Below are 13,496 nucleotides of genomic sequence, written 5' to 3'. Positions count from 1 at the left end.
TTATTGAAGCAATCACAACTACACCCCATGGACGTTTCTCATATCGGTAATATATTTTCAATAGTTTCATATTGTTTAAACATACTGATACAATGCTTTGTTCTGCTCCACTTCATCCACTTTGCCCCCTTGTGTTCATCGGTTTGGGCGATGTTTCCTTTACTGCTGCGTTTTTTACTTCTTTCATTTCTTTACACTCTAATAAGCATCTTGTTAGTTGTGTTTTGTCGCGTTTTACCTTCCTCCGGTTGGTTCTGTGTGTGTGTGTGTGTGTTTTGTATTCCTGTTTCATGTTTTTTTTCACCGAAAAGACAAAAAGTAAACCTTTAGATGAGGTTTTCATGTCTTTTTTGGGATGGGTGGTTGGTTTACGTCGGATTTTGGTACAAAAACCTTCCCGCTTTCGTTCCGACAATACCTGATCGCATTTGTATGCCTATCACCGAGCGGAAAGGGAGGGTCCATAACTCATTTCCTACCAAAATATGTTTGGCCTCCTTCTTTTAACATACTGCTGGATGTTATGATGTATGTGTTTGTGTGTCTTCCTGTGTCTGTATGCTTTTTTGTTGTTGTTGCTATGCTTTAATATTACATTCATGCCAATATAATCGATCTAATAGACTTGCTTTCGTTACTTATTGGTTGTGATAATAGCTGTCCGTTTTTGGCAGTTTCTAATTATGAAATTGTACCCATTGAAGGGTACAGAGTCGAGGAAGGCAGGACAATTGAAGGAACAGCTGGGGAAAAAGTTTCCAAATCATTCAGATTCTCTCCTTTTAGGTAATATAGAGTGGAAAGCTCATTTAATTGTACAAGCAAACGGGGTGATATAGAGAAGGAAATCCTAACCGATGGTCCTTTTGCGGGTTTGCGCCACTGAAAGTACGGCACACAGATAGAGCTAGAGAGAGAGAGCTTTAGAAGGGATATGGAACCGGGGGAGTGCTGTCCGATGCAAGTGTTTAACTACAGCTGAATTCACGATAATTACATTTCATATGCCCAACTTCTATACAAAACGGTACAACCAAACGGTGCAGTGTAAGCAAATCAACGTAACGATGGGCTAAAATAGTTTAACACAAAAACACCTTTTTTCACATCTCTCTTTTTTCTACAAACAATTTTCGCATGTGAACTTTCCAATTTCCAATCCAAATTGATTTGTTTTCCACCAATTGTTGTGTTTCTTTTCATCGCACAGGGTGTCCGGAATTTCGATTCGACTGTTATTTGATTTTGATAAAAACCTTGCTTCTTTTGATGTTTTATATTTGCTTTTTTATGTTGTCCACTAACTTTAAACTCAAACTTTTTGTAGCCTCGTTTCTCTTTTTTTGTCTCCCTTTTTTGCTCTAATTGTTTTTTTTTTGTTGTTGCTCGTTGTTGGTACTTTCTATTACTTCTTTCTCCTGTTGTAAGATTTTGACCTTTTTTCGGTTGTGTTTGACTTTCTGATTTTGTGCTGCTGTATGTATGTATGCTCTAAACATTAATGAGGTAGTTCCATTTTGTTCGTGTCTGTCACTATGCAAACTATTTCCATGTTTCCGTTTTCAAACTGTACCGTTTTTTGTTGCTGTTTCGCTAATTTTGCATTTTATGTTTATGTTTTGTTCATTTCTTTATTTTCCTGTAGGTGCACTTATTCTTTTCTTTGTTTCTTGCTTGTTTGTTAGTATGAAAAATATGTGTTCATTTTTATACCTTCCAATGGCATTTATGCAGTGTTTTTGGTTGTTTGTGTTGTATGGGGAGTAGTTTGAATGTATAAATTGGTGTGTACCCGTGGGGTTGTGAATTTTTGTTGCTCTCCTTCTTTCCTGCTGATTTTGCTTTCCTTCATTCCTTGTTTTATTTTCCATTACCCAAATATAGTAATCTCAACTGTGTTTTATGATTTTGTATTGATTCTTTTTTGTCTTGGCTCGTTAAGTCCTCGTTTTTTTTCGTTCAATATTGTGGTTTTGCTTTCATGTTTTCCTTCGCGATTTGCGTATTACGCTTTGTTTCACTATATGTCCCTTAGTTTACTTAGTTCTGGTCCTTTATCGAATCATCGAATTCGCTTGTTTTCCTTTTTGCTTCCTGTTTTCAATGTTTTTTGTTTGTTTATTTTTCCCTTTTTTCCATAAAGGTTTAGTTGTAAAAAACACATATAACTTAGAAACGATTAAATAAACGAAGACAAACGGAAAAGAGATAAAAAGGTACCGAAAAAAGTACGTAAAGCATTACTGATTAAACTGACTTGTACTATTTACTACCGTCGGGTTCGAGCGATTATTTACCAATTTTTACCATCATAAAACACACTTTACTACGTACGACTAAGCTGCCTGTTACACGACATCGTTACCTATTCTGTTACCTTCTTGTTTTCCTTTCCATACAATGAATACGTTACTTATACGGTTTGTTTAGTTTTTTTTGTCATTACTGTTTCCATCTACATACATGATACATACACATTCCATTACACGAGTTGCCGTCTGTTTTTTTTTTTGCTTCTTTTTGTTCGTTTGTTGCAGCACTGCTCTAAATTCCACTAGTTTCTGTAGGATTATAGCATAATCATTTCATTTTCCACTTTGTGTTATTTTACTTTCTTTGCCTTTCCTTACCGTTTTTGTTTTGCTTCATTCTGTTTCCATATTTCTAGAACAACATCTACTTACACACAAACCGCCGCAAGCTTTAGTTTTTTGTTTTGCCCACTTAAGGGATGTCAATACATGCCAGTGTCGCGCACATTTTAATGCGGAATTTACTCACATGGCTTTCATTGCTTCTAGCCCTCGGAGTGCCTGTCAAAACCTATCGCTTGAGCTGATATATATTGGGTTAGCTGTGTGTGTGTCCTGCCAACTTTTCCAACGCCATTTTGCTGGGGATAATTTACGACACGCTTAGCCTATGTACAATTTCTTCTAAACCATTCCTCACTAAAAACATTCTCTCCTTCACCGCCTGATCGCCTTTCCCCTCTGCCATGCCGACACATTTATGCTACACGCTAGTTTCTTGCTCTGAGGTAAAGGTCATATGTTTGCCATTTTCCCCTAATCGTATCTTTTCTTAATGGGAGTTTTGCTCTTTTATCGAGAGCATTCCCTTTTCCTTTCCTGTTTCCAATTCTCTGATCCAATGGCACAATTAGCAAACTGCTCTGCTGCCTTTCTATATGCTTTATCCACCTTCAAAAGTGTCTCGCTAACCGTTTCTAGTCCTATTTTCTCGTTGCCACTATCCGCCCACTATTACTTCCCTGCCATCCAGCTACCATCATCATCACCACCACCACCAGCCTCTTGTCTTGTTTAATTTTGCTTCCATTTGATAGGAAAGTTTGTTGGTTTCTTTTCCTTATAGGCACGTTTCACCAACTCGTAGCCAATACGTTTCGCACTTGTCGCTTCAATTATCTAATCGCTTTTCTTCTCTTTTTGTCGATCTCTCAATTTTTCATTCTTCTGCAGCAATCACTTCGCATCCTTTCTTCCTTTCGTGTCTGGTGTTTCCACATTGTCTATTGCTGCACTGATTTTCCCGAAACCGTTCCGTTGCCAGCCACCAGTTGTGTCTCCTGTCCATACCTCCCTGCTTCGTTTTCACCTTCATTCAACCGTTTTTTTTCTCTCTCTCTCTCTCTCTCTCTCTCTCTCTTTCTCTCTCTCTCTCTCTCGTATGTGTGTTTTATCGTCACCTTCCCCCTGTACGATCTTACATTGGGTAATCGCATCGTTCCTTAAAAGTAATGAAAGCGAATGGTAGAGTTTCCTGTCTCCTCTCTCTCGCTCTCTCCTTGATTGAGAGTATGATTAGGCAACGGTACAAACACCTAAAGAACACAGTTAGTTAAAACATGTTTAAACATCAGAGGCATATGGTTGCTAAAAACCCTTTCACGTAATCGATTCCACTGCATTATCGCTGTAAAGCGGCGTGCAAACAATTGTGTGTGTGTGTGTGTGTTTGGTGGTGTATCTGTGTGTTTTGTGTTGGAAAAACATTAAACCAACCCCCTGAGGTTTTCCTTCATGTCAATCATATGTTCCTTTTTTACAACTGATGAACCATGTCCTTACGATCGTAGCTGGAGAAAGTTTGCATATTCTGTTTAGTACCGTCGCGTGTTTGTAGCGTATTTACCGACCCACCTTTAATAACTTTGATGTTTTATATTTCATGCTTTTTATCTTATCTGCTCATCTCACCCTGTCAGCTCATCATCTCCTTCCCTGCCCGTTAACTACTGTTTAATTATTACTCGTAATCACTTTATGTGAAGACATGTCTTAACGCCTAGATACGACCCTTCCCTTACTACCATTACTTACACATAGTATCACCTACAATTTGATACGAATTCTATTTATCGTTCGACAGAGTAGAGCTTTATGATACATTATTTTCACTCCTGTACGAATTCCATCGATACTCAAACGTTTCTCTTTGCCGTTTACTATGCTGCCAGCCGATTTGAGTACGTGGTGGGGAAAGAAGGGAAACAACACAACTGTGCCAGCTTGGAATCCTTGTAGTGTAGGTGGTTATGCGAGTGGTATAGAGCTCCATTTTGCCGTAATATAAAAATTGTAAAAAGGATGAAAAAATGATTAAATCATCTAAAAGAAAACAAAAGTCGAAGAAAACACACATATATAACGCAAACAGAAAAACGCATATAACGCAAAAGAACAATAAAACAATATCTGAAATGAAAGAAAGAAAACTGTCATCATCACGTACGACGAGTAAAACAAGGAGAACAAACAATCAATAAGAAAAAAGCAAATAATAAAACACATATAAAAAAACGTATCGTTCATATTAAAGATGAGTTTTTATCTTTTCAATTTTCTTTTTCAAAAACTTCACGTCACATTTAAGCGCCCCACGTGTGGCCCACCAGTGGATCGTGTTACAATGAACATACACACGCGTGTGATCGCGATCGTGGCAGGAACATTTTGGGAGGGGTTGGGCAGTAGTAGTTGTAGTAGTAGTTTTTTGTTGTTTGTTGTATTAAATCTAACATGCGCGACAACGAGGTGTGTGTGTGTGTCCGCCTCGGAAGGATTATTATACGAGAAATACAAAACACAAGACACATCGTCGATTGGTTTGCTTTTGTACTGAGGGGGGGGTCGTGTCCCTAAGCTCCCCCCCTCTCCTCCTACTCCGCTCCTCAAAAGATGAGAGGGATCGTTTGCTTACACAGTGTACACTTAAACGCTACTAGACGAACGAACTTAAAGCAAACATCGAATCCTACGGTACTAATTAGTCGTATAATAGGTTGCGTGTTGTGGGTTGAGGATACGATTAAGGAGAAGACAGATGGTTAAACCTAACACTAAGCATTTGCAGTTATGATGATACTAAACTTTTCCTATTAAAAAATACTATAAAACTATGTTCGCCCTCAGCGCCATCAGTACAGCTGCGCAAAACATTGCGAGTTGTGCGCGTGTGCGTGTACAGCGAGACGATGTGGGTTACAAAAATTAAACTAAAAAAACACAACGTACTCGACGAAGACGACGACGACCGATAGGTAGGTAGGTGTCATATTTTTACAATAAAATTACACTTAAATCGTCTACACGTGAAAAGGTTGGGCAGTGAAGGCTGAAGAGCGCTCACCAATACGAGAGAGTGGTTGCTGTGAAGATCTCTGTGCGCTTTTCCTGTCTCTTTGCGTAAATACGTAAATGCTAAGCAGTCGCGCAAAATAGTGCGCCATCACCAAATTATAAGAGGAGGAAAAAGCACAGCAGCACGTGTGCTGCCCGTACAAAACACACGCACACTCACATAGTAGGATCGATTTGCTAAACGCACAATATTGCTAAGAAATCCTTTCTGGACAAAAGAAAAGGTTATACCACACGGTGTTTGTGGGCTGACCCAGTGGCACCAACAAACCTTTCACAACACTTAAAAAGCATGGAGCGGCAGTGATAGGGCTCTATAGTATTTTTACTTTTGCTACACCATTCTCACACCCTTAAATGACCGAAGGAGGGAAAATAAAGAGAGAGAGAGAGAACATTTATTGATAAATGTATGTATGTAATTGGTGGACGTGTTCGTTTTTCTTTTCTTTGCTTTCTCTATCGTCGTTTCTTATAAAGAGACTCGGCGCTGGTGTCGTTTTTGGGAACGCACATGCTCTGAATGCTTTTCAAAAATAAAAGCTCACACATAAATTAGTGCCTAAACGAGTAGTTACGCTTAACGATATAGAAAGAAAAAAAAGGCGATGGGATGCGTTCCATTCACCACTTAGCTTAAGATTGCGCCAAGTTTGCATCCTCTTAAAAGAGAGCGATTTCGATTGTACTACAAATGTGCGCCCGGGCACATGGCAAATTTCGTCCATTGCTTTTGACGTCTAAATGTTTCGCTGGTTCTGCGCTTTTTCGAGTTATGGCTCCGTGATTTTTGTCACACACACACACATAGTGCACGGAACGAGACGTAACGTACGTAACACACAACACAAGAAGATAGAGCAGTCGCATCGTCGTCTAATTTCACGCCACTAAAACAATTTACACGTGTATGTAACCCTAACCGCTTAACAGAAAACTATTTTATAAAAATCAGTCCAAACATAAATTTCTAAAGAAATATTATTTTCTCTCAGCCAGTCCGAAACAATAGAAACGTAGCGGAAAGGAGGAAGAAATTCCATGGGAAGCAAAAAAACCACTGGTACCCCCCCTCCACTGGTGTAGGAAGGATACGATCGATGGCCCCTCGCGATGGCATTACGGTGCAGTTTTGCCTCCACAGCATAAGCGTTTTGCTTTTCATCGACAGTTCATTTAAATTTTAACACCTAAATAGAACGGCTCGAACATGGTCCGACGCGGTCTTTGACAAGAAACGAACACAACTCTTGTCTCACGATCCGTTGCGCCTTATCGTGTTTTGGGCAGTAGTGAGTGAGCGGAAGAGTGTTGAAGAGCGATGAAAAGAAACAGTTCTTTGCAAAATTTAACTAATCTTTTTCCTCCACAGTTCCTGCGCCGACAGCACCGACGGGGAAGCTCAACAAGTACACGGCGAGGAATCAAATGCAAAATAAAGCAACCCTAAATAATAAAACGTGATGCTGAATAAAAAAAGGATGTCTAAATCGGCAGTGTTAAATGGCAGTGTTTGTGTTTACCAACACCAGAATGCTGCTGGATGGTTAATGTCGTTTGTGCACGCATTTAAATCTTTCTTCGCAAGCTGGCAGTTAGGAAGGATTTGTATGGGAAGTAACGAAGGAAACCTTTCCTAACATTTCACGGAATGTTGTTTCTTGTGTTTTGCGGGGTTTGATTCTGTCCTCGGGTAGGGTTCATTTTGCAACATCATTAGTTTTAACCGTTTCAGTTATTTTCCTCTGTACTCTTGCAAAGCTTTAAATGCAGTTGCATTCCCTTTATCCTTTCCGGGTGGCTTTTACATGCAACGTATCGCAACTATACACAGTGCCTTTCTCTTCCTTTTCTTTTCCTTTTCTTTTCCGCTTTGTTCGATTTTAGTGTCTTCTTTTTTTTCTTCCTTTTAATATTTAGTTTCATAATTCAGTCAAGTTTCTTCTTTCCCCCATATAGATTAAAGAGTTTTTTCAGTTGTGTGTGTGTGTGTTTTTTTTGGCAGTGATCATATTTCTTTGCGCATCTTCCTTTTTCGTTCGTTCGTTGCAGAGTTGTTCGACTGAGGCGACGACCGTTTGTTAAGCGTTTTTAACCCTATGCGCACAGTGGTTGTTAATTTTTAGTTAATTTTGTTTTACACACATTTAACTTTAAATTTTGTTTTTGTTTCTATAAAGCCAATTTTGGATCGAATGCAGCAAAGGATAATACACGAAGGTTTTGGTTGTTTTCTTCTGATTGGTAAAGAAGAGCAAAGAATTACACAAAAGAAGACAAACGCCATCACACACACGTCAGGTTTAGCTTTAGGCATAAACGAGTCTGATAACGAGAAACGAGATCCAGATCGATTACGGTAGATGAACCAACTTAAATAAAGGAAAAATTCGTATCAGCACCACATTGAGAGAAGAACTTGTTTTGATTATAATACAATATCAAACACTTTCTTTCTTCCAAGCACGTGCCCTGCAACTTTTCGCATCCCCATGGTTGCCATGGTAATCAGTATTGCAAAGATAAGATTGCTTGTTGATCGTGAAAATGCACCACACATGTTACAGTGAGTAATTGTCCTGCCAATTCATTCCGCGGATGGTATGCGCGGATTAGTTAAAAGTGATAAAAGTAGTTTCATCTTCTGCCTGCCGCTTATTTGTGTACAATTATTGCAATCCTTCCATACTATAAATCGCTCCCTTGGTGTGTGTGAGTCACAATTGTTTGCCCTTTTTCTTACGTGCTTCCGCCTTCAGCTTTCATGCCTTCGGTTAACCCTCCGCCTTCGCATTCACATCTTTTACTGTACAATCTAATAAAAATACATTTTTCAGTCTTGATCCATCGCAATGTTTTTGAAATGTATTGCTAGATTACTCTATTTCCACCATGCTCTTTTGTGGAGGAGTGTAGTGTGTGTTGTGTGTACGCGTACATACATGTGTGCGTGTACGTTTGTTTGGGTGTGGTTACGTTCCCGTAATGTCGGAGGATGTTTTGCGAGGAGAGTAATGCCTACTATTGTCATTCTCGACCCGACACGCCCTCCCGTACTATGTGGTTGCTATGGTCACAGCGTACTCTAATTCTAGCCTTATTACATCACTAGCATCAAATTATGTTACGTTTCCCCTCCTTTACTTCACGCACGTTCTTTGTGCGTGATCTCTCCCGTCTCCCAGGGACAATGCGCCCTCCTTCCGCGCGGCTGCAAGGCCACCGTGACCGCTCGCACACACTCACTTGTGTACTGCGTCCTCTTTTACATACTAGACAGTACTATTTTGAGATCAACGGATTAGTGAAATAATTTTGTCTGACAACTTCTATGCAGTGCTAATACCGCGCAGCACACGCACCAAATACACGTTTTCCCTCTCTTGTTGTCTCTTCTCTTATTTGTGCGCATACCAGAACATTCGACTTATTAGTGCTATATTTCATTTTCCTGCTTGAAAAGAAACAATAATGATACAAACAACGCTCTCCCTACGGCCGATGGATGTGTCTATGGTTGGTTGGTTTGTGTAAGTGTGTATATTTGTGTATCGCAAGTTCCTGCTACATTCAAATCATTTCGACAAATAAAGTTCCTTTCTTTAGCTTAATAGTTCACGTACACGGCTTACGCTTCCATTGCTTCCCTTGTTGTACTAATAGTCAAAAATGTAATAGATCATTAGCGCAAAAGGAGTAGTTTAGCTCTACTTCCGAACGAGGAAAATTAGGAAGAAAAACATACCTTTGCCTTGCCTCGCCGACATTTATCTAACACTTTGCTCTAAACTAAAATATATTCACAATTTGAACACCACTGAACCGGGTGAGTAAGTTAATTAAAATAATAACCTCACATTAACCCTCCTTTCACGACCGACGTACACATCATACTCAGAAATCTTCAATGGCTACTGTTGCACTTACATGCTACTTGCAGGCCACGTTCTAGTGTCCGTGTTTGTTTGTTTGTTTGTGTACGAGTGTGAGTGTTTGTGTGCGTGAGTGTGTTGATGTGAGTAGGTATGTGGTGTTTGGTGGGGAATTTCTTAACCGAGGAGAGTTGGAGGAGAGTTCTCCTCACTCCAGGCGCGTAGGATCAGTCCATAAAAAATGCGCCCCAGTGCGCTTATTACAGAGTAAGCTAGTAGCGTTTGGCGCTTTTAATTCACATTAGACACATTACTTCCTAACCCTGGCTATACTTCTAGTTTGCAATTGCTCTTGTTATGGATTGTATCGTTTAGCGGAGCGGAGACATTTCTACTTCATTCACCTTAATTACATGTTGTGCCTCCCCTCCCCTCCATGCAGGAGTGGAAGCAACTACTATATACCAATTATTTGTTAATTATCATACAATACAATCATCCACCTTACCGCCTGCTGTTTGCGGTTTCAGTGGTTCCAGCGGCAGCACTGCGACGATTCCGCTCCCCTGCTGCACTATGAGATGTGTTTTTTCGTTTGCCATCACGGTGCTGCAAAGGCAACTGGGCTGCCTTTGCCGACAGCAATCGGATGCGGCCCTGTCGGCTAACTGATGATCCTGCAGCGGCGGGCGCAGCCGGCTTTGTTTCTACCGGTTTGACACGCTCGCTTACCGGAGCGGGTCTTACTTTGCGCTTTTGATTGTGCGCTCTCGTTGGCATCGACGACGGTCAGGATGAGGAGGAGGACGATGATTTCATCACGAGTCCGGATGACGTTGCGGAAGAGGATCCCGATGAGGAGGTAAACGAAATCGATGATGAAGAGCATGAGGATGACAGTTGCATTGTGCCGCAGCTTCCATCACGACTACTACTACCGCAGGACGACGGGGCCGTATTACTGGCAGTGGTCGCTCCGGCTCCTCCACCACCGGACAGTGATGTTAGCGAGGTTGAAAACAGCGACGAAAATCCGGTGGATGTAATGGAAGATCCTCCCGTCGATGAACCTGTACCGGATGGTTTCGAGCGCTTGCGCTGTTGCTTGGGTGCCGTGCGTGAATTAAATCGCTTCTCGGTTGTTGGACAGTTCGAGAAGCTGTTGTTGCTCCAGCTGCAGCTGCTGTTGCTGCTGATACTGCTCAGATTGGAGCTACTTCCACTACCACCACTGGCAGTCGTCGTCGTCACCGGCAACGCACACTCGTGCTCGTGCAGCGCGATAAACGGGTTCACAATCGTAGCAGCCGTTGGGTTGAGCCGATCGTGCTTCAAATAGTCCGACAGTTCATTCTGCTGCTCGAAGGAGAGGCTGTGAATGTTGACCTGTTTCACAAACTTTTCCCCTGCCGGAAGCTCCGGTAACCATTCGTCCGGTAAGCTGAACAAGTAGATGAAATAGCATATAAAATATTAATTCATATTTTTTTATTAAATATAATATTATATTAATTTCAGTTACTTACATATCGGCTGGGTACCATCGGACGAGCACTTCCGTCCCTTCGCTCGGTATGTGGCGGCGGCTGAGCTGCAATCCACGGAACGTTATCGCTCCACCCGGTCCGCTTGCGATGGTGGCAAGCCGTATCAAGCGATGCTGCAACCCTTCCATCACACCGGAATCGAAGAAATCAAAACGGCGCGCTGCACGGATGTACGGAAAACGGGAAACATAACGAGCGATTAGTGTTAAAGGTAAAATCACACACTTTATAGCTAACACTATGCTACTTATTTAAAACTATTAACACATGTACATTTAAATATAACACATATAACGCAAGAATGAGATAATTGTCATTGTCATTTAAACTGCGCTTTGCTTGCGATTTGGTTCATGGCTGCACCGCCAACTGAGGCAGCCAACGGACACATTTGTGTTCTGGAATGTATCTCTGCTGCATGAATATATTGTGGCCGGTAATGGTGACTGACTGCAACTGCATTGAGTATACATCTACCCTGGACAGGAACCTGCATATTCTGTGAATCAAAAGCAAACCTCCCCGAAGGAGCTTCCGCGCGGCGATTGGGTGTACCAACCGCGCCGTTATGCGCACCTTCTTGAGATGCTGTGGTTGTGTTGGAACGATCAAGAACAAGGACAGTTGAGTGCTTTTTAACAGCAACATTGCAAACAATTAAATACGTAAGCAAAAGAGAGAGAGGGGGAGAGAAATCAAGCGATAGATACTTTAGCTCTAGAGCAAAATAGTACAAAAAGGACATATGAGCAGTGCTGATAAGAACGATAAGAAGTATGTGAACAAGTGAAACAAAATAAGCCATATGGAAACGTTCGAAAAGCTTGCAAACATGGAATACATAAAACATTGTATTAAACCATATACGAGTTACAAAAAGGAACGACGTGTTAAATTTAGTGTATTACTGATCAGTTGCTTTAAACATTATACTGTTACAGCAACCAAAAAGCATTTTATCAAAGTACAATCAGAAAGTACATAAAGAAAATATGTTACAGACAAACAAAGCAAATAAGTTGAAAATAAAACTCAACCGCATTATGACATTGTAGCGATTACAACCAGTGCTGCAAAATGTCATGAGCATCACGAGATATTCACCAACGAAAACAATGAACATATCCGTGGTAGCTGAGGTTCATTGCTGATACTCAATGAAAGTCATGACATGCTGAACGCGTAATGCGAGTACTTGAGTCAAGCCCGATACTCTAACTGACAAGCTGAGCTTAATGCCGGCGCAAGCATAAGCATAATCATCCAATCACATGCTTGATGACATTTTGTTTAGCACCAAACTCTTGATCAATCACTTGGTCACGACATTTTGTGTCGGTGATAATCACGACATTCTTGGAATATACTTGGTGTATGGTCCCAAGTAACAAAATGAACATTCTTTATTGCTCTGTCTGGTTTGAAGGTCTGTCGGGTGAAACAGAACGAGAACGATCCTCGTGCTCATTTTGTTTCTTGGCACCGCATATCTCCCATGACTATTGGGATGATCACCGAATGCAAATGTCGCGACTAAGAGTTAGTTGCACACAATGTCACCAAGCATGTGATGGTCGAAACAACTGTTAGAGTCTCACCTCTGATCATCGCAGTAGAGCTCGTGACGCTGAAATTATTTTGCTTCAGCCGCAATTTGGCATGACTATGTCAGCGACATTTTGCAGAACTGATCACAGTAAAAAAAGGCATGACATAGTGATTGACCAAGCAATGGTCACAAAAATGCCACGAAGCATGTATTGATCACACCGATCATTTTGAGTATCATCTCTGATTTATCACAATTGATAACGTGACGCTGATATGGGTTTTGTTTCAGTCAGATTTTTTATGACATTGACAGTGACATTTTGCAGCACTGACTACAACGAAAAACATTACCATTTACACATGAGCTACTGCAAATTAGTTTCTCAACGTACTATTTTGCATGCAAACGTCGGGATACATCTGGCATGCTTTTGGTTAAAGTCATTAAACTATTTCGTTGCAACTGCATGTCCTTGCTGTATTGTGCACATGCATGATCGTTCTGTTTTAACTTCCACAGCATTTCAACTACCCGTCCGCCTGTTTGGCAAAAAGGATCCTGCTACCCTTCTTACGACACTATTTACCCGCTACCCCCAAGCCCATCAGCCCGTCGAAATGCCCACGCGTTCGTTCGCACCCATAGCAAACACCTACCTGACCACGGTTGCCGACGGTAGCGCAGTTTTTTGCCCGTTTTACGTAGCATCTTCGGGACGGGCGGATCGGACGATCGCTTGCCAGAGCTGTTTCGGTCCACATCCACGTGACTGTTGACGTGCTTTACCAGCATTGGCTGAGAGAGGAAAAAAAATGGAAATTCCGGTGGTTAGCATATTCGAGGGTTATTCTGTAGCCTG

The 13,496-nt window shown here is 41.2% G+C and overlaps 1 protein-coding gene and 1 long non-coding RNA gene across 2 annotated transcripts in view; one reads left to right on the top strand and one right to left on the bottom strand.

The window, feature by feature from the left end:
- Positions 1 to 30: 30 nt before the first annotated feature.
- Positions 31 to 13,496, bottom strand: part of LOC120899891 (zinc finger protein jing) — an 18,903-nt gene continuing 5,437 nt past the window's right edge. The window contains exons 2-4 of the mRNA XM_040306218.1: positions 13,294 to 13,432; positions 11,065 to 11,245; positions 31 to 10,979 (exon numbers count right to left, since the gene is read on the bottom strand). Coding sequence (XP_040162152.1) covers positions 10,328 to 10,979; positions 11,065 to 11,245; positions 13,294 to 13,432 — 972 coding nt within the window. The 3' untranslated portion in view covers positions 31 to 10,327. The remainder of the gene's footprint in view (positions 10,980 to 11,064; positions 11,246 to 13,293; positions 13,433 to 13,496) is intronic.
- LOC120899895 overlaps positions 10,868 to 13,496 on the top strand; it is a 20,518-nt gene continuing 17,889 nt past the window's right edge. Inside the window, exons 1-2 of the long non-coding RNA XR_005739120.1 lie at positions 10,868 to 10,974; positions 11,057 to 11,296. This is a non-coding gene — a long non-coding RNA (uncharacterized LOC120899895). The remainder of the gene's footprint in view (positions 10,975 to 11,056; positions 11,297 to 13,496) is intronic.

Source organism: Anopheles arabiensis, chromosome 3 (assembly GCF_016920715.1).
Source record: "Anopheles arabiensis isolate DONGOLA chromosome 3, AaraD3, whole genome shotgun sequence".
Classification (NCBI taxonomy): domain Eukaryota; kingdom Metazoa; phylum Arthropoda; class Insecta; order Diptera; family Culicidae; genus Anopheles; species Anopheles arabiensis.
This window is presented reverse-complemented; position numbering and strand designations above follow the sequence as displayed.